At 43.2% G+C, this 27,794-nt stretch overlaps 1 protein-coding gene across 1 annotated transcript in view; it reads left to right on the forward strand.

Annotated features, from left to right (window-relative positions):
• The first annotated feature begins 17,534 nt into the window (after positions 1–17,534).
• Positions 17,535–27,794, forward strand: part of Actr2 (actin related protein 2) — a 48,698-nt gene continuing 38,438 nt past the window's right edge. The window contains exon 1 of the mRNA XM_057771848.1: positions 17,535–17,666. Within this exon, the coding sequence (XP_057627831.1) occupies positions 17,619–17,666 (48 nt within the window). The 5' untranslated portion in view covers positions 17,535–17,618. The remainder of the gene's footprint in view (positions 17,667–27,794) is intronic.

Genomic DNA, 27,794 nt, shown 5'->3' on the forward strand with positions numbered 1-27,794 from the left:
CTTTCAGTAGGAACAGAAACATTAACTGAGAGAATCAAAACTGCTGAATGTGACAATCGGATTTTGTCTAAAGCTTATGACAGATTGACAGAAAGATTATCTATACAAGAAGGCACGGTATATGCTATAAAAATTATGTCCAAAGATGAGACATTATCTCTAATGGACAAACTTCATACTTTAGAATCCTCAATGAAGGCTTTAGAACATAATTCTGGACAGGAGATTCAGACATTAAAGAAGGCAATGGTGAATAGAATTGAAAAGATTGAGGAATTTCTAAATTCTGAGGAAGAAGAGCAAGAGGTAGAAAGGCATATTTTAACTAAATCTGTGGGTAAATCCCTCCGGGACAATTCCCACAAAGCTCTACCTACAGTTCTACCTGCCTTTCCAGTTGTAACAACTGAGAAAGTAGTTGGTTCCAGAAACCCTAGGGTCATCAAGGAAGATACATGGGAACCTGTCCGTATGAATGATCTCAAAGAAATTAAACAGGCTGTAATGACTTTTGGAATGAATGCCTCTTTTGTTAAAGAGATGCTAAGATCTTGGGCCACGACGAATAAGGTCACGCCCAATGACTGGTTTCAACTGAGCTCTGCTGTCCTTGAGAGTGGAACGCAATTGAAATGGAAATGCTTATTCAGGCAAGAGGCTAGACTTTTAGAACAGCAAGAAAGAGCAAAGGGAATTGAAATTTCCATAGATCAAATTTTGGGAGAGGGGCTATTTTCTGAGCCTCAGGAACAAGCTAATTTGGATGAAAACATACTCTCTGTGTGTACTACAGCAGCCTTAAGGGCTTGGGACAGGGTGCAAGACCCAGGACAGAGGATGGAATCATTTGTTAGAGTTAAACAGGGTCAAAGAGAACCCTTTAGTGACTTTTTACAAAGAATAACTAAAGCTGTACAAATAGGGATATCTGACCCAGAAGCAAGACGTATAATGATCGAGACTTTGGCTTATGAAAATGCAAATGTGGAATGCAAAAGGATTTTGGGACCTTTAAAGCTCAGATCAGCGCCATTAGAAGAATGGGTCTTGCATACACTAGATGTTGATACATTTGACTATGGCACTGAAGCATGGGTAGAAGAAGCAATTTCCAATGGTAAAAGGAGACATCAGAATACCAAATGTTTTAATTGTGGCAAAATGGGTCATATGAAAAGGAATTGTAGACAACGGATTTTCAGAAATAATAATAATGCATCTTCTAGAAATAACAGAAATAGGAGGACTCAGCCTTCAGGTTTATGTAGAAGATGTGGAAAGGGCAGACACTGGACGAATGAGTGCAGGTCTACAAGAGATAGACAAGGCAACCTGATACAGACGGGAAACGTGAGAGGGGGGGCCTCACAGGCCCCCATGGCAAACATGGTTCAGTCATTTCCAGTTACTACAGAGAACATGACTCGTCAGGACAATTAGAAAGCCCCATGCCTACTGTTACAAGCAATAATGATCAGAAAGATGAGTTCCGTGTGTTTTGGCAAACTTCTATAAATGACCAAAGACCAAAGCTGAGAGTGTGTGTAAATGGCATTTTTATTACTGGCCTGCTGGACACAGGTGCGGATGTAAGTATCATTACCCCAGAATCGTGGCATCCATATTGGCCTCTTCAGAATGTAAATGTTCAGCTCCTGGGAATTGGAACCCTATCTCGAGTAAGGCAGAGCACGAGATGGGTTGAATGTATAGGACCAGAGGGACAAATAGGAAAATTAAGGCCATATGTAGCCAATATTGCAATGAATTTATGGGGTCGTGACCTATTACAACAATGGAATACCCAAATTAACATTCCTGCTACTTCTAGAGCCTATATTTCTGGGGATAATATTAAAAGATATTACAAACGGAGAAAACCGGCCATTCGGGCTGTACAAGAACAAGCAATTGATGTCCCTTCAGAGATACCAACAGCCTTGCCTTTAAAATGGTTGACTGAGAAACCAATATGGACAAAGCAATGGCCTTTAGCTGAGGAAAAGTTACAGGCTTTAGAACAGTTGGTACAAGAGCAATTAGATGCTGGACATATAGAAGAATCTACCAGCCCTTGGAATTCTCCTGTATTTGTGGTTAAGAAAAAATCAGGTAAATGGAGAATGGTGACAGATCTCAGGGCTATCAACAAGGTTATTCAACCTATGGGCCCTCTGCAATCTGGAATTCCTTTGCCCTCTTTATTGCCAAAAGGATGGCCTCTCATAGTTATTGATTTAAAGAATTGTTTTTTCACTATACCTTTACAAAAAGAAGATAGAGAAAAATTTGCCTTCACAGTGCCTACTTATAATAATTCTCAACCTTCGAGGAGGTACCACTGGACCGTCCTCCCCCAGGGTATGTTAAATAGCCCCTCCCTGTGCCAATATTTTGTGAATCAACCATTGCAAATAATACGCAAGAAATTTCCCAAATCGATAGTATATCATTACATGGACGACATTTTGTTATCCGATTCAAACATGGATACCTTGAACAGACTGTTTGAAGAAATAAAAATACTTTTACCAAAATGGGGATTGCAAATTGCTCCTGAAAAGATTCAGAAGGGAGATTCTGTTAATTATTTAGGTTATAAAATAGGTTTACAAAAAATTAAGACACAAAAGGCACAAATTCGGAGAGATCGCCTACGGACTCTTAATGACTTTCAAAGACTATTAGGGGACATTTCCAGTCTACGGCCAGCTATTGGGATAACACCTGATCTAATAATTCATTTGAACAAAACCTTGGATGGTGACAAAGATTTAAACAGTCCCAGAGAATTAACAGCTGAAGCAGAAAAGGAACTGACGATGATTGAGGAAAAATTACAACAGGCACATGTGGATAGGGTAAATCCAGAGCTCGACTGTATTCTCGTCATACTACCATCAAAAATTTCCCCTACAGGAATTTTAATGCAGAGAGATGATATTATCTTGGAATGGATCTTTTTACCACATAAACCAAGTAAGAAACTGAAAACTTATGTAGAAAAAGTCTCTGAGTTAATTATAAAAGGCAAGTTGAGACTTCGTCAACTAGCAGGCATAGACCCAGCAGAAATTATAGTGCCTTTCACTGCTGATGAACTAAAGAAATTATGGGAAGATAATGAACCATGGCAAAGAGCTTGTGCTAATTTCTTGGGAGACATTAATAACAACTATCCAAAAAGCAAGAGGCTTAACTTCATAAAGAGAACTTCTTGGATCCTTCCTCGAATCGTCCGTGATACTCCAATAACTGAAGCCCGTACGTTCTATACTGATGCCAATAAATCAGGGAAGGCAGGTTACAAATCAGAAGACTTGGGTAAGGTGGAACAAAGTCCTTATGATTCTGTCCAGAAGGCAGAATTATATGCCATTCTTATGGTGCTAAGGGATTTTAAAGAACCTATTAATATAGTTACTGATTCACAATATGCAGAAAGAGTTATTTTACATATTGAAACTGCTGAATTTATACCTGATGATACAGAACTAACCTCTTTGTTTATCCAGGTGCAAGATTTGATTAGGAACAGGCTTTGCCCTATGTACATAACACACATCCGATCCCATACGGGTCTGCCAGGTCCTCTAGCACAAGGTAATGCAGAAATTGATCAATTATTGATTGGTAGTGTGCTACAAGCCTCTGAATTTCATAAAAAACATCATGTTAATAGCAAAGGTTTGAAGAAAGAGTTTTCTATTACATGGCAACAAGCTAGGGAGATTGTAAAGAAATGCCCTACTTGCTCTTTCTATAACCAAACGCCACTGCCTGCAGGGGCTAATCCAAAGGGCACCCAAAGGAATGAAATCTGGCAGATGGATGTGTTCCACTTTGCAGAATTTGGCAAATTAAAATATGTTCATCACACCATTGACACGTATTCAGGCTTTCAGTGGGCAACGGCTTTAAGTTCAGAAAAAGCTGATTCAGTTATCACTCATTTATTAGAAGTCATGGCTATCATGGGTATACCTACACAAATAAAGACAGATAATGGTCCTGCTTATGTCTCTAGGAAAATGAAACGGTTTTTTGATTATTACAATATCAAGCATGTTACAGGTATACCATACAATCCTACAGGTCAAGCAGTCATAGAAAGATCAAATCGAACTATAAAGGATATGTTGAACAAACAGAAAGGGGTGGAAAACACCCCCAGAAATAGGTTACATAATGCTTTGTTAACCTTGAATTTCCTCAGCGCTAATGAGAAGGGAACATCGGCTGCAGAAAGACATTGGATAATGGAAAAGTCTACTGAACTAAATCAACCAGTTTATTTCAAGGATGTGCTGACCTCACAATGGAAGCCAGGAGATGTGCTGCGTTGGGGAAGGGGATTTGCTCTTGTCTCCACAGGTGAGGAAAAATTGTGGATTCCATCAAAATTGATAAAGGTTCGTTTTGATGAAGAGAAGCCAGTTGGGAAAGATAAATAACAATTCAATCACATGGATGGCAATCATACTGATGGTAAGTAATACAAATAGGTTGGGGGCAGGGTTCTCTTCTTATCTCCACAGGAAAATACCCATCTTCAAAGAATTTAAGGTACCCCTAATATTTAATTACTGATGGAGGGACTTGTTCTGTAAGTATTAATTTATATATATATATATATATATATATATATATATATATATATATGTCTTAAACTTTCTTTGCTTTTCCTCATATCTGTGTCTTTCTTTATATGTCAGTATATGTCCTTGTTGTTAATGTTTAAATTTCCCATAACAAGCAACAAATTTTCCTACAGTAATCTTTGAAGTTTCCAGGATGAAGATGGGGCCCCACAACATCAACTCCATCTGGTTTTTATGACGTCATGATTTTTTTTTTTAAAGCGCTAATATTAGACCTGTTTTTTGGTACCAACTACAAGAGACAATTTCGAATGGTGCACATTTTTGACAACACTCTGGTCGGACCTTCTCAAAACGCTCTGAGACTAGTTACAATTTTCTTACGTCAAAGGTTAATTTGGAAATTTTACCATCATTTGCTTTCACAGGACCCCCTAAGAAGAACGTCGCCCCCATGTCAGCTAGAAGCAATCTTAGAGGACGGCATCCCCTCTCCCAACAGAGTTTGCCCTCAGGGTTGGGGACATCTTTTAATGGTTGGTTTAGGGTTGAGGGGATGGGGTGATATTTTTTTTTGGAAAAAAAAAAAGAAGAAGAGGAAGAAGAAGGGGGTAACTGGTTTTTTGGGATGATTGGTATTTGTGAATTACTGTCTATAGAAAATTGTACTGGTACTGTTTCTTGTATATTGATATGTTGAATATTGAATATGAGTGTTCCTACCTCTATTTTTGTATGAGTATGCTTATAACTTTGTCCATATTGTATTGATACATCTACCATATTACATTGTACATTTCTACCTCTGATATTATGACATTGTTTACAGTTGAAGATCATTGTCTTCATATATTGCACAGTTGTTTATTCTTTTAGTCTTCAAAGTTAGATAGGTATTGAGAATTATATGTTTGTCATATTTATTTTTAAGTTTATCAGGTCTTTTAGTTACATAGAGATTATATTTAGTATAGATAGTATGATCTTCAGCCTCTTCGAAGAGCTGTAGAAAATGGCCTTTAATCTAACCTAAAATTTCTATGCCAAAGAGACACAATTACTCCTGGCAACACCACTCTACTCCCGAGAGAACGTTGAGCACCAAAGACACTCCACTGGGAGCTTGTCTTCTTGGCAGAACTGGCCTTTGGGTTAAGAAAAGCCCATACCTCAACTTCTGACAAAGATAAAGAATATCCCTAAGTGGATGAAACAGGATTGTCTTATCTTGCCAAGACAGGGTAGGATAGTCCTAAGAAAGTTCCTTGCCTTTAATAATGGTATGCCAGTTATGTTAGGCCTTAGCCAAAGTTGGTTGACTCAACATTGCAAACGAGACTTTGGGTGATTGCCCAGGTAGTCAGTTGTCTCTGTCAATTGTTGCACATTTTGGATATCTCTCGATTGTTAAGTAATATTTATTCCCTTCTCAGATCTTTGACGGAGTTGAAGATTATATAATTGTAGTTACTCTCTATGTTATTTAGACTCCTTGAGATAGAATGTTTAGCAAAAGTTTTGTTCTCAATATTGTTTGTTATATTTATTATTTGTTATTATTGTATATAGTTGTATTTGGTTTGGTTCTATCTTATTTAGACAAAAGGGGGAGATGTAGGGACATAGCCCCACCCATTGGGGGCGTGTTCGCCTCGGGCTAATGTTTACGGATAAATCTGCCGGGCGTGAGCCCAGCAGCCCTTTTCTTTTGCTCCGCTTTTCCAGTGCTCCGCGGGAACCTGTGGTCCTGTAAGTTTATTTCCTTATTAAAGCTGTATATATCTATATAATCTGTCTGTATTCATTTGCGCCGCCACAGTTTTATTCCTTTGAGATAAAGCTGTTAGGTCTCATGAAGTCCATATCTAAAAATTACCTCAAGTTGGACTATTGAAGAATTTATGACTGTTAGATAAAGGCCAGCATTCCTCAGGAACTTGTGAAACGGGTTCCCCATCTCCTTGCCTCTGGCAGAAGGACATAGCTGTCCATGCACCTGCCGTTTCATACCACAGAAGTCCACGTTGGCCTCCAGGCTCCTCGGTCCTATTCACAAATACTTGTTATACCTTCACCCTAGTCTCCTATACCCTCCCACCTCCTCCTCTACCCTAAACTCCCTCAAGCTCATAGGTCAGAGTCTAATCATTCTCTCTGTTGCTGAGCTCCGTTGCTGTGCTCTTGCTGCTGTTACTGTCCTCTGTCGCTCTCTGCTTGCTCTCCTATCATTCTCTGTCTTTTTCTGTCTCTACTACACTCTCCTGCTCTTCTAGCCCTGGCCATGTTCAGTTTTTCCTTCTGCTCTGAACTCTTCCAGATGCCTTAGGGATGTTTTTCTCCCTCTTATCCACAATAAAAACCTTTCTCCCTCTCACCCCTTGCTGGACGTGGTGGCACATGCCTAGGCAGAGGCAAGCAGGTCTCTGAGTCAGGGTCACACAGAGAAATTGTGTCTCAAAAAACCAGACCAAACCAAACCAAACTCCTCTATTAGAGCAGTCATTTCAGTGGTTTCTTTACTGCCCCACCCCCAACACTCTCTCTCTCTCTCTCTCTCTCTCTCTCTCTCTCTCTCTCTCACACACACACATGCTAACCTGGATCTTCTAAAAGACCCACCAACTTCTTCACACCAAGTGCTGGAATTAAACGTGTGTACCACTGTGTTAGTTAATTTTATATCAATTTGGCACAACCTTGAGTCACTGGAAAGAGGAATTCTCTCTTTTTTTTTATTTGTATGCTGTTTTATTGTATACTACAGCCAGTGTATATAAAATAATTAAACCTTGTGAAACAGAAATCCATGAAGATTCAGAGAGGTAGATGTTAAGGATTGACAAGTAAAGACTATGTATTATGGCACATGTTAGAGAAGCTTCTGTACAGACTTCAGAATATCCACAGGTTCATGAAAAGTGGTTTAAAAAACCTCAAGATAGCTGACTACAAAAAGGAGCAGACTTTCTGGGGTCTGAAGGGATTTGTACTGGAAGACACTCCAGTCAGCAGAGGGTCATGTTGAGCATTCTGCAGACAGAACTGTTTCAAGTCTGCAGCTGCCTGGGAAACCTTCACGCGGTTGAGCCCGGCTTCCACCCGAAGCTGCCGAACCACCTTCTTCATGGCGGCGACGCTAGAGGATGGAAAGAGGAATTCTCAATTGAGAAAATGCCTCCATAAGATTTGTCTGTAGGCAACTCTGTTGTTCTGTTTGTTTTAGTTTAGCTTAGTTTAGTTTTGATTTGTTTTTCAAGACAAGGCTTTTCGGTGTGTAGTTCTGACTGTCCTGGAACTCAAACTCACAGAGATCCACCTACCTCTGCCTCCCCAGTGCTGGGATTAAAGGCGTGTGCCACCACCGCCTGGCTTTGCAGGCAACTCTGTGGTGCATTTGCTTGATGATTGATATAGGAGGACAAACTCACTGTGTGTGGGGACTGATGGGGGCAGGTGCCTGGACAGTTTTAAAAAGCAGGTTGAGAGAGTCATGGAGAACAAGCCAGTAAATTGCACACTTTTATGGCTTCTGCTTCAGCTGCCTCCAGGCTCCGGTTCTGGCATCTCTCCATAATGGAATGTAACCTGAGATAGACGGTAAGCTGAAATAAACTCTTTTCCCCTCAGATTACATTGGTTTTGGTTATGGTGCTTTTCTGAGGCAATAGAAATACCAAGTTAGCCACCATTCATGGTCTTTTTGTGTGTGGCTTTTTGATTATATAGCACACATCCATTTTCCTTTCTGTGGTAACAGCAACTCTGGTTTCTTGCTTGCTTGCTGATTCCTTCCATGAATTCAGGAACTTGTCCTGACTGGGGCAGGGAGGGAATGAAGGGAAAGTAAGCACAGTTACACAGAACAAGTGGAATCAGGTAGTCTTGGCTCTCTGGCAGAGAAGCCTCAGCAACCTGGAAGCTCAGCATGTTGATTATACAGAACTGAACAGATTGGCAGGGCTATTGCCTACGGCTGAACAAGGAAGCAGATTCAGCTAATCTTGGTAGGAGCAGTCTCCATAGGCTAGCAGCCTTCAGGCTATAAACATCCCAGGGTGAGCATTTTCTTCACACACTGTCAACATTCACATATGGAGCAAACCCCTTTGCGATTTGTGGCTGTTTAAATTAGAATGTCCCGCCGGGCGGTGGTGGCGCACGCCTTTAATCCCAGCACTTGGGAGGCAGAGGCAGGCGGATCTCTGTGAGTTCGAGACCAGCCTGGTCTACAGAGCTAGTTCCAGGATAGGCTCCAAAACCACAGAGAAACCCTGTCTCGAAAACCCAAAAAAAAAAAAAAAAATTAGAATGTCCCCCATAGGCTCACATTTTTTTTTATATTTATTTATTATGTATACAATATTCTGTCTGTGTGTATGCCTGCAGGCCAGAAGAGGGCACCAGACCTCATTACAGATGGTTGTAAGCCACCATGTAGTTGCCAGGAATTGAACTCAGGACCTTTGGAAGAGCAGGCGGTGCTCTTAACCACTGAGCCATCTCTCCAGCCCAGGCTCACATATTTGAATACTTAATCAACCCAGGGAGTGGGACTCTTTGATAAGATTAGTCAGATTGGAAGAAGTGTGTCACTGGGGTTGGCTTTGAGGTTTCAAAAGCCCATGCTAAGCCTAGCTCTTTTCCTCTCTTCCTGGGGCTTATAGATCAGGATGTCACTATCTACTACCTTCCCAGCACCGTGTCTGCCTGAGCGCCACGTTCCCCACCATGATACTAAATCTCTGAACTTGTGAGCAAGCTCCCAATTAAAGGTTTCTTTTCATAAGAGTAGCAGTGGTCATGGTGTCTCTTCAGAGCATCAGAACTCTGGCTAATCCATCCCTCTGAGGAGAAAAAGCCTGTTCCATTTTCCCATGGGTCTGAGGCTATGGTCCTTGGTGTGACTGGCTATTGTCAACAGCACATACTTACTCAGGTCTCACACACTTTGGAGTTCCTCCACTCCCCTTTCCCCCTCCCTCCTTTCCTGCTCTGCCTTCCTGCCTATACAAGGTCTTACTATAAAGCCCGAACTAGCCTGGGACTTATGTAGACCAGGTAAGCTTCTAACTCAGAGATCCTCCTGCCTCTGCCTCTTGAGTGCTGAGATTAAAGGCGTGCATGCGCTATCATGCCAGCACTGATATCTTTCTCTTCCTTCCTTCCTTCCTTCCTTCCTTCCTTCCTTCCTTCCATGACTGAGGGAGTGTCTTGGCCCCCCCAAACTTTTTTAAATGTTTTTTTTTTAATTTATTTTAATAGGACAGGCTCCAAAAACCACAGAGAAACCCTGTCTCGAAAAACCAAAAAAAAAAATTATTTTAATTTATTGTTTTTTAAAAAAGAAAACAAACTATCTTTTTTTTTTTTATTTTACATTCCAATCCCAGCTCCCACTCCCTCCCCTCCTCCTGTCCCCTCCACCTTCCCATTCACTCCTCAGAGAGGGTAAGTTACATTGCTTTGGGAAAGATCCAATGCCCTCCCTACCATATGTAGGCTGAGCAAGGTATCCATCCAAATAGAATAGGTTCCCAAAAAGCCAGTGCAAGCAGTAGGAATAAATCTTGGTGCCACTGCCAGTGGCCCCATCGTCTGCCCCAGCCATTCAACTGTCACCCACATTCAGAGGGACTAGTTTGGACCTATTCTGGTTTCTTCTCTGTCCAGCTGGAGTCGGTGAGCTCCCATTAGCTCAGGTCAGCTGTTTCAGTGGTTGAACCCTTCATGGTCTTGAGCTCTTTGCTCATATTCTCACTCTTCCCACTCTTTAGCTGGACTGTGGGAGCTCAGTCCAGTGCTCCACTGTGAGTCTCTGCCTCTGTTTCCATTAGTTGCTGAATGAAGGTTCTATGTTGATATTTAAGACAATCATTCGTCTGACTACAGGGCAAGGCCAGTTTGGGCACCCTCTCCTCTATTGCTTAGGGTCTTAGCTGGGGTCATCCTTATGGATTCCTGGGAATTTCTCTAGTGCCAGGGTTTTTGCTAGCTCTCCCTCTCTGTCCTTCCTCCATTTCGACTATCCTGTTCCCTCAAGTTCTCTCCGCCCTCCCCTTCTCCCCTCCTTTTCTCCTTCCACCCTCCCTTTTCCTTCCCGCCCTCATGATCCCAATTTTGTCAGGCGATCTTGTCTATTTCAGCTTTCCAGGTGGGTCTCTGTATGCTTTTCTGAGGGTTCACCTTGTCAGTGAGTGTCAAGTTGGGAGTGTTGGCCCCAGTCCCTCACATCTATCCCAGCCCCCAGGCCTGGTCTGGACTACAAATCCCAGCAGGCCAGGACCTGAATCCTCCCTGGGGATGGGGTCAGGACCACTCCCCAGGGTACTTAAGTGATCTCCCGGAAAGAGGAACTAGTGGTGTCTTTTTCTTCTTCCCGGGGGTTGCATTTCCACCACTTCCTGGTTCCTCCTCGGGGCTACCCGAGAGCGCAGATCTCCCATTAAACCTGGATATTTCTTAATTCAGCTTGTTTTGATTTGGCTTGATTGGGAATTTTTGCGTCGGCAGGGAGCTCGCATTAGAAAATATTCCTAACAGTGAGTCTCCCTGGTTTTAGGCCCGTGAGCTGCATATGCCTTTTCGGCACCAGCAGTTAGCTGATTGTGTCACCAGCGCCAGTCAAGTATCTGAAATGCATCCCCCTCACCACTCTGACTGGGTTGGAGACAGTCACCTGACCTAACTGTGGTATTTTGAATGTAATTGGCCCCCATAATCTCATGGGGAATGGCACTCATAGGTGTGGCTTTGTTGGAGGAAGTGTGTCACTGTGGGAACTGGCTTTGAGGTTTCCTATGCTCAGGATACTGCCCAGTGTCTCACCAACTTCCTGTTGCCTACAGGATGTAGGACTCAGCTCCTACTTCAGTGCCATGTCTGTCTGAAGGCTGTCATGCTCCCCGCCATGATGATAATGGACTGAACCTCTGAAACTGTAAGCAAGCCACCCCAATTAAATGTTGTGTAATCATGGTGTATCTTCACAGCAAAAAGAAACCCTAAGACACTAACTTTATTTATTTATTTATTTACTCCAAAATTGGTGTGGTGGTTTGAACGAGATGTTCCCCACAAATCACTGGCATTTGAATATTTGGTCTCCAGGTAGTGGGTGGCCTTGTTTGGTGAGTTTTAGGAGGTATGGGGACCGGTTTTGAGGTTTTCAAGCCGACTACTTCTAGCATACTTTCTCTGCTTCCAGTTTGTAGTTCAAGATGTGAGCTCTCAGCGGCTAGTCCAGCTACCTGATGCCTGCTACCACCCATCTCCATCACGGACCATTATCCCTCTGCAACCTTAAGCCCCAAGTAGACCTTTGTTCTCTAAGTTGCTTTGGTCATGGTGTTTCAGCACAGCAATAGAAAGGTATAATACAGTAGGTCGGACTGTCAGTGTGGTGAGAACAGGAGACAGAATCTGGCCAGGCTGTTGCGGGGACTGCTGGGAAAGGATCAGCTCTGCCTCTTGTCCTTGACAATCAGCTCCGCCTTGGCCAGAAGCCTGGAATGTTCTCGTTCTGTGAGAAGTTTAACCCTAGTCACAGGCCAGGAATACCAACAATGTTTCGATGCACTGCTTTGTGTTCTGGTTTCCTGTGTTTATCTTCTTTCTCTTTTTACACTGTAACTTAACGAGCACAGCTGCCTGGAAGGTCTGTGTGATCAGATCTCTGTTAGCCCCTGAAGCTGTGCGCCAGACTCTAGCCAGACACCGGGATGGGGAGGCATGTGAATACCTCTGTGTGGGTCAACTGTAATAAAGTTTATTTTTATGTGTGGTCAATGTAATAAAATTTTAAGTTCTAACTTGGTCATAGAGAACTAGACAGTGTTTTCCAAGGGTGGAAGGGGAACTGGGGAAGTACTGATCACAGGGTACACCATTTCAGCTAGGTGAGAGGGATACAGCCAAGGAGCTATTGTGAAATCTGGTAACGAGCTAAAAATAACCAGTGCTATACTTACTAAAAGACTGGGTTTGGGGGATGAAGAGATGGCTCAGTGGTTAAGAGCACTGATTGCTCTTCCAGAGGACCTGAGTTTAATTCCCAGCATCCACATGGCAGCTCCCAACTGTAATTCCTGTGCTAGGAGATCTGATACCCTCACACAGACAGACATATATGCAGGCAAAACACCAATGCACATAAAATACAAACAAATTATTTTTAAAAAGATTGAGTTTTAAGTGTTTTCACTGAAACAGGCACTGAGAAGCATCCTTTGCTAAATTTCTCAGGTGGGCCCTGTGTTTGGTATTGTTCAACTTCTGGGAAGGAATACCATGACCAAAGGCAACTCTTATAAAAGAAAGCATTTAATTGGAGGCAAAGAGAAAGTAAGATCTGCCTTGGCATGGGACTTTGGAAACCTCAAAGCTCACCCTTAGTGACACTCCTTCTCAATAAGGCCACACCTCCTAATCCTTCCTAAACAGTCCACCAACTGGGAAACAAACACTCACATTTTTATCCAAACCACCACAAACACCAAATGCACAGATGCTCAAGTTCTTTAGCTAGAAAGGGATATTTGCATAGAGCTTACCCATATCCTCCCCCAAAGAGTGTGTGTGTGTGTGTGAGAGAGAGAGGGGGGGCACAGAGAGAGAAAGACAGAGAGAGAGAGAGAGAGAGAGAGAGAGAGAGAGAGAGAGAGAGAGAGGTGGGGGTGTTTCAGTGTTTCCAACCTAGGTAGGCTTGAACTTCTTACACAGAGAATGACTTTGAACTTCTGGTCCCCTTGTCTCCATCCCCAAGGGATGGGCTTACATGTGTGTGCTACCATATCCAGTTTATGTTGTACTAAGATCTAACCCAGGGTTTTAGCCACACTCTGCTGCCATCTGAGATATATCCCCAGCCTCCTCTCACATACTTTAAATTGTCTATTTTACTTTTAATACCCAGCATCAGAAAATGTAGTAATGTAAACTAAGGAGGTTGTGTTGTAACAGTTCAGAAGGCGGGCAGAGCACCTGAGACAGTACCACCCATCACTTAGGGACTGGAGGCCCCCATCAGATAGGGCAGAGCACCTGAGACAGTACCACCCATCACTTAGGGACTGGAGGCCCCCATCAGATAGTCAGCTCCACGTGCTGAACACACAAGGAGTGAGATTTTCCTGTCGGGAGTTTTAGTAACAGTCAAAATTAGGGAGCAAAGTGGACTACCAACACCACCGGACCAAAATGAAATGGAGAGATGGCTCAGTGGTTAAGAACACTGCCTGCTCTTCCATCGGTCCTGAGTTCAATCCCCAGCAGCCATATGGTGGCTCACAATCATCTGTAATGAGATCTGGTGCCCTCTTGAGGAAGAGACCATGAAACCACTATGGACAAGTTCCCCCAGAACCCCGATATATAGGCTGCCCATGCCTGCTTCAGCATTGCCAGAGAATAAGTTTCATTTTTTTTTCATTTATAGCAGTATTTGCAACCTTCTTGAGGCTGCAATCCTTTAATACAGTTCCTCATATTGTGGTGACCCCCAACCATCAAATTACTTTTGTTGCTACTTCATAACTATAATTTTGCTTCTGTCACACATTGTAATATAAATATCTATGCTTTCCAATGGTCTTAGGCCACCCCTGTGAAAGGGTTGTTTGACCTCCAAGGTCACAACCCAGGGGTTGAGAACCGCTGCTACTTTAGAAAAAGAGCATTAACTTCTAGCTTCTCTCCTTTCTGAAACTGGGAATAGAAGTTAGAAAGGGAGGAGGCTCACGGCTCCACTTACCAGGAGTTGTAGGAGGCGATCTCCACGGACATATGGCCATTGTCTTAATTACTCTTCCTGTTGCTGTGATAAAATATTGTGATAACTACAGCTTAAGAGAGAATGACTGGGGTGGTGGTGGCTCACACCTTTAGTGCCAGCACTCAAGAGGCAGATCTCTGAGTTCAAGGACAGCCAGAGCTGGTCTATAGAGTGAGTCCAGGACAGCCAGAGCTACACAGAGAAACCCTGTCCCCAAAAAACTAAGACAGAGACACAGAGACACACAGAGTGTTGGCGCATAGCTCAAGGGTACATACAGTGCGTGATGATGGAGATGCCGCGCCTGAAGTCAGGAGACAGGAAGAGGAACGCTGCCGCTCCCTCTTTTTAAACAGTCCAGAACCCTAGCCTAGGGAATGGTGCCACCTTCTGTTAGGTGCCACTTTCCTTTAGGATGGATCATCCTCTCTCAGCCTAACCAAGATAACCCTCACAGGCATGCCCCCAAGGCTCACTTAATCTAAAGAAGCCCTCACAGATGTGCCTGCAGGTGTGTCTCCTAGGTGATTGTAGACATCAAATTCACAATCAGTATTAACCATCACCCCTTAATACAGGTAAGAAGCCTACAGCAGGGGAGCTAGAGAGAAGGCTTAGCAGTTGAGAGCACTTACAGTTCTATCAAAGGACCAGTGTTCAGAACCCAGCATCCAAGTCAGATGGTTTAAAGATACCTGTAACTCCAGCTCCCAGGGATCCAATGTCCCCTCTAGCCTCCCTGGGTACCTGTATATACCTTCATTCACAGACACACGCGTACAAATAAAACAAATAAATCTTAAAAAGAAAAGGCAACATGGAAGGTCTGGTGTGGTTATTTATGCCTATAACCCTCAAACTTAGGAGTATGAGGCAGGAGGATGGCTGAGAGTTCAGCCAAGGCTGCATAGCAAGACCAGTCTGGGATATGAGTGAGAGTTGTCTCAGAAACAAACAAACAAACAAAACAAACACCCCCCTCCCCCCAAAAAACCACCCAGGAATCCCAGGGGAAAACAGACAGAAGAAGTAGGCAGAGCGGGCCTGAGCCAGGTCTTCTTGGTTGGTTTTTTTTCTTTTACCAAGATCACATTTAGTTGTTTCTAGCTAGACTTCCAGGCCTTGAAACAACGTATGAAAAAGCTGTTTCACAGGCTGTTGCCGGGAGGCTTGGCCACGGAAAGTCTCTTTTTCATTTTCCATCAGAGATTTAAATTTATCCCTGTCCCCCTCAGACCTTGTGTTCCTCCTCTTCTCCTGCTGCCTCCGCCTCCTGGGGGAGCTGAGTAGTTTGACGGCTGGGGATGGAACCCAGGGCTCGGTGCCTGGCAGGCCAGCCTTTCACAACTGTGCCACGGCCCTAGTCTTTTGTTCTCTTTTCGATTGCAAACTATTCTTAACATCCAGATTCTATATGTCCTTGAGCTTTGTGTGTGTGTGTGTGTGTGTGTGTGTGTATGCATATGTATGTATATACACTGTGAGTCCAAGGGATTGAATTCAGGCATCAAGCAGGCTCCTTTACTTGCCGAGCCGTCTTGCTGACCTAATCACAAATATTAAACTTGGAAACACTAAGCATCAATAATAAGTACTTGAGTTTAGGTAGTAACATATGTAACAAAACCATGAAATTTGAGAAGTTCTGTCCGTAAGGTTATACAGGGTATCTTTCATATTTACCCAGCAACCTAAGAAAGTGCTAGACTTGAAATTTAATTAAATAGGATACACTACTATCTTGTAATTTATATTGTGTAAGGTGATGGAGCCTTGACAGGAAGAAATTAAAAAAGCAAAAGCTTCATCATTCCCTGTTTAGTTAGGACTGAGACCACCACCAGCTTGGCTGTGCCCAAAATCTTTAGGAAGATGTAACAAGCTGGGCTTTAGAACAACAGCAGTCACAAAGGACAGACGTAGATATTACAGATAATGAGAAACAGGATGGATCAGAAGCATGTATTTAATGTTAAAATGCTACCAGTGAGCTAACGCTTGCTCTCAGCACAGAATGCTCACAATCACCTGTGCATTTAGAGGTGATTAAGACCCGGCACAAATTCCTGCGCACACTACAAAACATTTCACTGTCGGGGCCAGAATCAAAAGTGGAGTTGTACAGGATACGACGCTGCTTGCCTTTAATCCCAGCACTTGGAAGATAGAGGGGGGCCCATTTCTGTGAGTCAGAGGATTGAGCTCCAGGTCAGCCAAGAATAGACAGTGAGATTGTCTCAGAAAACGAAAAAAATTAAAATTAAATATAACTTTTTTTTGAGACAGAATTGTGTGTGTGTGTGTGTGTGTGTGTGTAGCCTTGGCTGCACCAGAACTAGCTTTGTAGACCAGGCTGGCCTCGAAATCAAGATCTGCCTGCCTCTGCCTCCTTGAGTGCTGGGACTGAAGACATGCACCCCCACTACTGCCCAGCTAAATGAAAGTCTTATTCTTTCACTTTGACAGGGTCTCACTATATATAGTTCTAGCTGGCCCGAAACTCCTATGTAGACCAGGTTGGCCCCAACCCATATCATTCTGCCTGCTTTTGCTTTTCGCATCCAGGAATTAAAGCCACCCCGTCCGGCTTGGAGTTGTCTGATTTCAAAACCGAGACTACGTTCATGTGTGCGCGCGCATATTTTACTTTTTAAAGAGGTGTGAGTAGCACTCGTCCTAGTTTCTAAGGGAGGATACGGGGGCGGGGGGGGGTCACGAATTTGAGGCCAGCGCCTGGCAACAAAGCGAGTTCCCGTTTGAAAAGGAAGGAAGTGAGAAAGCATCCCGCCGGGCTATACTGCAGCTGCAGCTGGAGGTACGGAGCAAACACGAGGCTGCAAACAGGTATAGGTGTATTCGCCAAGGCCTAGGAGCGGTGACACATCCCGCCTCGGGAGCTCCAGGTGGCTTTCGGGCTTCCCAGCCAGCTGCTCCACCTCGCTCCGCGGCACACCTGCGCTCCATCACTGGCCAGCCCCGAAGACAACCAGCCAGGCCGCGCCCTAAGTGCCGAGACACCTGGGACCGGGCCACTGCCCCGCACGCCGGGCGCAAGGCCGGATGCGAGCGCGGCGAGAGGACACGCCGGCGCCGGCCGATTCTCATTGGCCTTTTCGGCTGCCAGTCGCCGCTCGCTGGGCGCGGCCGCCGGGCGGGGACTTCCGGCTTGGGCGGAGCGAAGGGCCGAGGGCGGGGCCTCGCGGAGGAGGAAGCAGGCCAAGCCGGGCGGCGGCTCTCCAGGGCGAACCATGGACAGCCAGGGCAGGAAGGTGGTGGTGTGCGACAACGGCACTGGGGTAAGAGCCGGCGGGGCGGCCGCGTAGATGTGCGGGGTGCGCGTGGACCCTCGGCTGCGGGGCTGCGCAGCGGGGGCGCGGGCAGGCGCGCGGGCGGGTTCTCGGGGGGTGGGGGACGCCGGCGGGGGCGCGGGCGGTCGGGCGGCTCTCGGGGGCGCGGGCCGGCCCTGAGCCGGTGACCGGGGGCAAGGTTGCAGCCCAAGGCAGCGAGGCCGTTCCCCACACGCCCCCGAGCATCCGCCTGCGCCCGCGTCCCGAGAGCCGTGATCCTGTGTGGGTTTGGGTGGCGGTGGGCCCGGTTCCTGGGTGCCGAGGAGGTCTCCATTTCCGAGCCTCGTCTGTGTTTCATACAAGACCCAGAGGCCTTCCTCTTCCTGTGTAGCTGAAGATGCCGAATGCGAGGCAGGAAACGGGTTCCGCAGAAAAAAAGGGAAGTGCTGTCAGGCCCTGGGCCGCGGCCCTAGCCCTCGGCTTCCCATCTGCCCCCGGAGAGTGTGTGGGCTGCCCCTGCCGCCCGTGGTTTTGGGGGACGGTCGGCAGCTCCTGCTTCACCCTTTTCTATGCATGCACCCTCTCCTAGATCGTAGACTCTGTGGGAAGACTTAGGAGACCTAGGACCTCCCCAGTTAATCTAGTGGGAAGTGAATCAGTCCCTTTCTTCCTGTATTTTTTTTCTCTCTAAGTGCAGGATACAGACTTAAAGACTCTAAAATTGTCAAAATCAGACTAGATCACTGATTTGAAAACTATTTGCAAGTGATTTCCTTCTATCCCCATTAAAAAGCCTCAAAGCCCCAATTTTGAAGATGAAAATGTTTCTTTTGAATGAATTCTTTAGTGATTTCTGTTTTGGTGTTGCGACATTTTGTGACAGTTCTCCTTTGCAACAAATGTGACATACGAATTAAAATAGATTTTCTTGACTTATCACTTTGGAAGCTAAGTTGTTGAGGGGGGAAAGGACCTGGTATTCACTGCCATTCTTTGACAATTATTGTACCAGCTTCCTTTAAGCTAAGTTAAAATTGGACCAGAATAGGTTAAGTATTGTAATACAGAGGGACACCACTGCTGTGGTGATATGCCTAAGATTTAGTAGTGGAAAAGTTTTTAAGCAGACTCATTTATGTGTTCATTACAGATATTTATGTTTACAGACTTCATGTAGGGATACATAAAATGAATCTCATTCTTTGAGATAAAGGATAGAGCAGTAAGGAAAGCTAGATAGTATTCTACCAAGCTTCTAAATTATCAGGAGAAAATTTTTTTTAAACAAAGCATGTATTGTTGCACTATATTTACACTAAACAATAAACATTTACACTTTCCTAAGAGTCTTATAAAAGTGCTTGTAAAAAAAAAAATACTCCTTTAGAACCAAAGAGATGGCTCAGCAGTTAAGAGCACTTGTTCTTGCAGAAGACCCAAGTTTGACTCCCAGCATCTTCATGGCAGCTTACAGCCATCTGTAACTCCAGTTTCAGAGCATCTGATGCCCTCTTTCGGCTTCTGTGGGTACCAGGCACACATGTGGTACACATTCAAATAAGACGGTAAAACACACACCTAAAATAGAACTAAGTCTTTAAAATGTTGTTAAAAAGACTGCAGGGGTGGCATAGTCTTTTAGGCCAGCACTTGGGAGGCAGAGACAGGCAGATCCCCATTTCTACATAGTCAGACTCCCATCTTGTCTTCCTTCCTTTTTTTTTTTTTTTTTAAATCCAATTCTTAGGGCACAAAGATCAGTTACTATAGTATAAATGAAAGAAATTAATTCAAACAAAAGGTTTTGTTTTGATTTTACTCTTGTAGTTATATATAAACTCCATATTTTTGTAGACATTGATGGCTGTGAATGAAATAGCTCTGGTAATCTTTTATACTCATATATAGTCCTGGCTTAAATCATGTCTCTGTTAGGAAAGTTGTGGTGTTTCTAAAAAATATTTGAGGACTAAGAGCTGCTTAGAGTCTATGTTTTATTTCCTCTGAAGTCATCTTGGTGCTGTGTATGTAGCAGTGGACAACAAAATACCTTGTCTCAATCAAGGTGAAAGATGAGGACCAATGCCCCATGTCCTCTAATGTCCAATAGCATGCATTCACCTGCACACTTGCACATGAACCCTAATAAACACTCATGGACCGGAGACCGAAGATGTTAGTTCATAAGGTAGAGTGCTTGCCTGATGTTAGAGAAACCAGGGGGTCCTTCTCCAGCACTTCACTAACCAAATGTGGCATGTACCTATAATCCCTGCACATGGGAGATGGTTGCAGAAGAATCAATGGTGGCTTCATTTATCCTTTGTATATTTTAGATTTTAAAATGTGGACTATTTAAGAGGTTGATTTTTTTTTTTTTTTTTTGATGCTGGGACTGAACCCAAGGATTTAGACACAGGAGGTAAATGCTCTCTCTGAGGTGTATCCCCCAACCCTGAGAAGTTAAATTTAAAAAAAAATTAAGATTTGTTATATTTTTGTGTGTATAGGTGTTTTGATTACACATATGGGTATGTGCATCATATATGAGCCTGGTACCTGAGGGGATTGGATCCTCTGGTACGGGATGATTGTGAGGCACCGTGTGCAAACTGGGAATCAAACCTAGATCCTTTGCAAGATCAAGTGCTCTTAACTACATCGCTCCAGCCCCAAGAGATGTTAGAATTTTTAATCCCTCTCACAGGCCCGTAATTGGCTTCTGGAAGCATAGGTGTGTTCTTTTGATCACATGCTAGATGCTAGACCTGCTCTATTTTCCCGTTACCCACGAGACTCTTGTTTCAGGAGCCCAGAGAAAGAAACTTCTTTCTAGAATAGGGCTTCTAAAAGTAGCCATTTAGGCAAAGTCAGGATACCTCTTTAGCTGTGAATTTTGATTCCTTTCAAATTGAGACCAAGTTCCTGGTGTTAATATATGTTACCAAACTTCAAGGTAAACTCACCAACAGTTACTGCATTCACCAACAAAATGCATATCTTTAAAGTGACTGCCATGTTGTTGGAACAATGCTTAATAAAGTTTAATGGTTGTACTTAGACATTTATAGTGCTAGAGGAATGTTATACTTAAAATTCACATTTGTAGTTGGCTATAATCTATCAGGCTTCTGCTCGTTTGTATGTTTAATTAAGGAATATTTTAGGTAAAAACAAAACAAGAACTTGAGTTTCACCTTGTAAAAGGCAATGGCCTAATAGGACAACCGTCGGCCTCAAATAAGAATGGCCACTGTGAAGTTAAAATACAAGCACCACCAATTATTAATGGAAAAAATACAAAATGAAAGAGCTCAAATGAGAGTTTAGAAATCCCAGTGAGTGTGATGGAGCATGCCTGCAATTCCAGTGCTGGGGTGGAGAGGCAGAAGGATGAGGAATTCAAGACCAGCCTGGGCTATGTGAGGCCTTGTCTCAAAAGACAAGAAAATCCTGCTGGGCACCACTAAAGCAGGAAAATCACCAATTCAAGGCTAGCCCCATCTACATAGTGATACCCTGTCTCCAGAGGCCCAGGAATCATTGCACAAGAGGTGGTGGGAGGAAGAGCCCGAGGCAGTGGGTACCACAAGAAACAGTACTCCGGACACTAGGACCTCAGCAGTTGTGACCGCACACAGAGGCCAGATTCCTGCATGGAGGGATGCTCCTTCCAGAAGTCCCACCCCAGGCGAGGAGCTCTTGGGAATTTTTAGCTGCTGTGGTGGGGAGAGAGTTGGACCATTTTCTCTAATAATGTAGCCCCTGATAAGTCGGCCACATTCCTATGGAAGGTTGTATATCCAAGAATAATTGAACATACTTGCCTTGGTGGGAAAAAAAAAGACAAAGTTGAGTGGGAAGGGAAGGGGGTGTGGATCTGGGACAGAGTTGGGGGCAACAGGGTGAATATGATCAAAACATGTTGCTAGAATTCTCAAAAAACTAATAAAATATTTAAAAATAAAATAAATGTTTTTGAATCTTTTTGTTTTGTTTTTAGAGGCAGAGTTTCTCTGTGTTGCCCTGGTTGTCCTGGAGCTTGCTCTGTAGACCAGGCTGGCCTTAAACTCACAGAGGTCTGCCTGCCTCTGCCTTCTGAGAGCTGGGATTAAAGGTGTGTGTCATACTGCCCAGCTTTGAATCTTTTTTATTTAAGGAAAGAGTTGCTTTGATATCAAATGTAGGCAGGTTTTTTGTTCATTTTTGCCTCAAGGAACATTGTACTTCTTACTGTTTGATGACTCAGTAGGAAGTAGAGAGCCTGCTCAAACCACAGTGCTACAAGGAAGAAACTATATATGGTAAAATCTGCTTCTTAAACACCGCCTGTGCACATAGAACTAAGTAACCAGTCTTAAACTGATCGACATGCAGGAGAAATGGCAGTGATTAAAATGATACCAAGAGAGGTAGCACAGAAAGAATATTTTCCTTGTATTTTGTTATATAATGAGCCTTGAAAAAATTTTTTTGAGTTTAGCTTGCCTATTTTATGTTGCTGAATTGGATTATTTTGATATTGTTGGAGCCTAATGCATTTAGATTTGAAATAATGTGAAATTTTAGTATGGTTTTTACTGTTCTATAAGGAATTCATACCTTATAGAAATGCTGGCACTGGATTCTAAGACAGCATCTACTTCCACCAAGCTACTGTTTAGTCAGGTTAAGAGTAGGTAGATGCTGTTGGTGTTTGTTGTTGAACGAAGGATCTGGACTGGCCTCCAGTTTACCACGTAACTGAGACAACCTTGAACTTCTGATCCTCCACCTCCACCTCTCATGTGCCACCATACTTGGTTTATGGGTGTTGGAAAACGAACCCAAGGCTTAGTGCATGATAGGTGAGCACTCTATGAGCTACATTCCCACCCCCAGCAATAGTTTCTTATTAAGTACTTACTTTTCCCCCCCCTATTTATAGTAGCTTTAATTTGAAGTCTAATTTTCTTCCTCCCCTCTTCCCTTCTGCTTTTCTTCCTACTCCTGTTTTTGGTAAAGCAGTGATAGTAGCTTATAATTGTTTCTGTGGTTTCAGGATCTCAATTTTTGTCTTCTGGGCTACTTGGAAAATGTTTTTCCACTTAAAATATACTCAAGAACTTTAAGGGCCCTTGAACTGATCAGCAGGTGAAGGTATTTGTTGCCAAGCCTGAGCCTGATTCCTGAGACCTACATAGAGAAGGGGAACGATGTACTAGGGAACTTAGTGTGTACACATACAGCTTTTAAATTGCAGTTTAAATTTTTAAGAAATTGTTATTATTTTACAATTTTTTTTTTATGTTTATGGGTGTCACTGGCATGCCTGATGCCCATGGAGGCCAGAAGAGATCTCCTGGAACTGGAGTTACAGACATGGGTTCTGGGAATTGAACCCTAGTTCTCTAGGAAAAGCAGCTGGTGCTTTTTTTTTTCTTTAGCTGCATTTATTTTATGCTATACATTTTGTTTCTTCTGGGATATTGCTTTCTGTGCACCCTCTTCTTCTGGCTGAGGAAAAGTTTGTTCCTTCTCTGTAGACATCATCTCCATGTGAGGGGGTTAATCGGTGTGAGCTCTGCAGCTGGTGCTTAACTCCAGTCCCTAAAAGAATTTTAAGATATAAGCTACCCATTTGCACAATTGTAATCCGAAGACATTGATGTGACCTTTACTTTGCTATTGTGTATATGTGTGAATGGCAGGGAGGTCCATCAACCTTAGCAGTCTCCTCCCTGTACCAGAATTTACCCCTTAGCAGGGTTCCCTTCCCCCTCTAAACTTAGAATTTCTCACATGACAAAGTTACTTATTTACATTTGTTATAAACTTAAAGATTAGCCTTCAATTCATACTTTTTTCTTTGACAGCACTGGCATTTTAACCCACCCTTGTGCACGCTAAGCAAGGACTGTACCATTGAGCTATATATATTTCTAACCAACTTCTAATTTTCTTAGACTATTTTTACCCAGATAAGTGAGCATTTCATTCTGGTTAATGGGTACTTTTGACTTGCCTAATGTTGATATCTGTTAGTTTTTGAGGTTTTTTTTTTTTTTCTGTTGTTTTGATTATCCTTATTAAACCATTTTGGCCTTGAACTAAGATCTTACTCCTCAGAGTGCTGCCTTTAAAGGCCTGCACCTCTTTGTCTGGCTTTCTTTAAGGTTAACCATAAGATTTTTGTATTTAAATAGTGTTTAGTTTTGTATATTCAGAATGTATGTGGAAATTATGACAGTAGGCTGGTGATAATGACAGACTTTATACTGAGATTTGTCTATGGAAGGGATATGAGTTTATTTTCTCTGAATTTTTGTATTATTTCAGTGTAGTTATCAGGTAAGATGGATTTTGACTCAAACATAGAAATGTAATGATTTAGGAGAAGAATGTGAGATTTTGCACGCACGAACGCCCGTGCGCATGCACACCCACCCACCCATGGGTAGGGTGAGGTGATAACTCAAGTTGGCCCTTGAACTTGCAGTCTTTCTGGGAGAAGAATGGGATTTCACACACACACACACACACACACACACACACACACACCACACACACACACACACACACACACACACGGTGATAGCTCAGGTTGGCCTTGAACTTGCAGTCTTTCTGCCTTAGCTTCCAGAGTGTTAGGACTATGTGAATGGGCTACCACACCCAACAAGATGCTATTTCTTTGCTCTGAACTAATCGTTCCCGAGAAAGTCTTTCTAGGTCACATTAATCAATTATTTGAGATGACATTGTGGGACCATGAACTAGTGTTACTGAATTCTGCTAACATTCCTTGGGGATTGAACGTATACTCTCAGTTTCACTTCTCAGCCTCTGTCAGATGACCAAGTAGGGTTCTGATGACATATGCCTTCAAAGGTAACCCAAGAGGAATTGTATTTTTATTTAAGACAAAAGGCTTCCTATGAATAAAGCTTTGCTTGGCTTGGCATTCACTGTGTAGCTCAGGCTGGCCTGAGACTCATGGCTCTCTTAAGTGCTGGGATTACAAACATGTGCCATTGTGCCAGGCCTCCCTAGCCTTATTCCCTAGGAAACCCTAGGTGAGTACGCTCAGTTTATTACTGTGAGCGTCAGCTTATATGGGTTGTGTCATTGCGTGATGTGGGGGTACCTCTAGTCAATGAGAGACAGCCAACCCCTCTCTCTGGCTGGAGGGGCGGCTACCTAGATTTTGCTGTTTCACCCCCCCCCTTTGGTGACAATCTTTCAAATGGAGCCAGGCTTTTATCTGTCATACAGGCCTCTAGGTACAGGCCCTGAGATAGTTTTGGCCAAACACCATTACACCAACTTGAACAATAATATGTTTTAGAAATGTGTAGCTAGACCTAGAGAATGCCTGACAGTGAACTAACTAGGATTAAACTTTGTGAGTTTGGAATAAAACTCATGAGTAGTTTGTTTTCCTTAGGTTTTGAAACAGATGGTAGGAATTAAGGAGGTTCTGAGGATCTGAAATTCTTAGTTTCAGACGTTTTTCATGATTACTTTTAGTCACTTTAAGTCATAATTTTAACATTTTTGTAAGGTTTTGTTTAAAAAGACAAAATTCTGGATAGCAGAATGTTCTAGGGAAGCTATTTATAATTTAATGGGATTAATCATTTCCAAAAGGGCTTCTGTAGAGACAGTGACGATGTTCATATATTGATGGGATTGATGTCAGCTCACATTACAGGTTTGTGGCGGTCAGAGGACCACATGCATGAATCAGTTCTTCCTTCCACCTTGTGCATCCCAGGAATTAAACTCAGGTCTTTGGCAAATGCCCTCACCCACCGAACCATCTTTGGGCCAGGACATTGATATTTTCTAGCCATCTTTGGAAAAGAAAACTCTTACATTCTGCTGGTGGGAATGTAGATTAGTCGAGCCACTTTGGAACTGATATGGAGATTCTCAGCAAAACTTTAAATATGTAACCTCGGAAGAGATAGATTTATTGGTGGAGTGCTTGCCTTGCAAGCATGAGGACCTGAGTTTAATTCCTGGAGACAGAGACTGGGGTCCTCTGGGCTTGCTGCCACCCAGTCTGGTCTAGTTGGCGCACCACAGCCGGTAACCTCATCTCAAAGAAGGTGGGTGTTTCTATTTACTTATTTATTTGTTATGGGGGAGGTGTTGAGACAGGGTTTCTCTTTGTACAGTCCTGGCTGTCCTAGATCAGGCTGGACTCAAATCACAGGGATATGTCTGCCCCTGCCTCCTGAATGCTGTGTTAAAGGTGTGTGCCACTGTGACTGGCTGCATGTGGACATTTTCTGAGGATGACACTGGAGAATACCCTGTGGTGTCTGCATGCATGTATGTGGGCACATAACACACACCAGGTGGTGGTGGCACATGCCTTTAATCCCAGCACTTTGGAGACATAAGCAGGCAGATCTCTGTGAGTTTGAGGCCAACCTGGGCTACAGAGCGAGTTCCAGGACAGGCTTACCCTGTCTTGAAAAACGGGGGGGGGGGGGGGGGGGGCGAGGAGTAGAACTAGGCTGGGCAGTGGTAACACACACACCTTTAGTACCAGTACTTGGAAGGCAGAGACTGGTAGGTCTCTGTGAGTTCAAGGCCAGCTTTGCCTACAGAGTGAGTTCCAGGACAGAGAAACCCTGTCTTGAAAAAACAAACAAAAAAGGACTAAACTGTTAAATGACAGTCAGCATCCCACAGATAACTATGTTAATTGCTGCACTATTCATAATAGTCAGCAAATGATAAAACATTCCTTATAATCTGTCAGAATTTGAGCTCTAAAGAATGAAATTACATCATTTGCAGGAAAATGGATGCAACCAGAGATCACACTAGGTGAGTAAGTCACACTTGGAAGATAAATACCATGTTTGTCATTTGTAGATCATAGTTTTTTTTTTTTTTTGCAATAGATACACAAATCATTTTTTTTAACATGTCATGAGAATAGAAGTAAACTGAGCCCACAGAGGACACTAGCAGGAGGAAGGAAGGGGGAGGGGATGGAAGGAGAGTGGTTAAAGTACGTGGTGTACTCATGCGACGTGTTTGTAAACCCATTATATACATCGAATATCAACCAATAAAATATTTCCTGTTTATCTTTACACTTTCTTTTGTTTGCTTGAGTTAAGAGTGGCATGTTGGACTTGAAAATAATCTTCTTGCCTCAACTTTCTAGGTGCAAGTGTATGTCGCCAGTCTTGGCTTTCGGTCCACCTTTGTGCTGTTACTATCAATAATGTATGACTTTCAAGAACTGTTTTTCACCTTAGTTCTTCTAAAAGTGTATGCCCTGATGCCACAGAACAATAGACTGTGTAGGAATGAATTCACCCCATCTCCCTCTTCTTTTACACACACACACACACACACACACACACACACTTGTTCATAAGGTAGCATGATATTTGTGCATGACCTTAGTCTATTATCTAACTCAATGCAATCATAGTTGTTTTATGGTTTTGAGCCAGGGTCTCATTGTAGTTCAAACTGGCCTCAAATTTCATGTTAAGTTTGGCCAGCTAAGACTGGCCTTGAATTCCTAGCCTTCTATCACCTCCTCCAAGTATGAGGATTAGAGGAGTGTATCATTGATGCACAGTCCTAATGCAACTTGAGTGATAAATGAGTAGTTGTTTTCTAGTGTTTAGGGAGTAATGGTAAGGTGAGAGGTGTTTTTAGATATAATTTAAACATTTTTATTAAGTTTATTTGTGAATGGAGGGGCATGCACATGCCACAGCCTATGTGTAGACTTCAAAGGACAGTGATGTGGGAATTGATTCTCTCTTTCCACAGTGTGGGTCCTGAAGATTGAACTCAGGTGGTCGTCAGGTTGGGCAACCAGTGCTTGACCTCCTAAGATATCATATTGGCCTTGCTGCAAATATTTTGATCTATGATTAGTTGAGCTTCAAATATTTTGATCTATGAAGTTGAGTTCATGGATAGGGAACTCACCAGTTGTATTTGTATTTTAAATAATCATAATCTCATGCTTGTAAATAAACAGTTCTTTTAATATTTACCAGTCAGTTATTTAATGTGTACCTCTTACCTGTCAAACTCTGTTGTAGGTGTTCTCAATAAACCCAAAAATTCTTGTAGTTTAGCATTCATTGGACATAGACCTTACTAATGTTG

This window comes from Chionomys nivalis, chromosome 6 (assembly GCF_950005125.1).
Source record: "Chionomys nivalis chromosome 6, mChiNiv1.1, whole genome shotgun sequence".
Lineage (NCBI taxonomy): Eukaryota > Metazoa > Chordata > Mammalia > Rodentia > Cricetidae > Chionomys > Chionomys nivalis.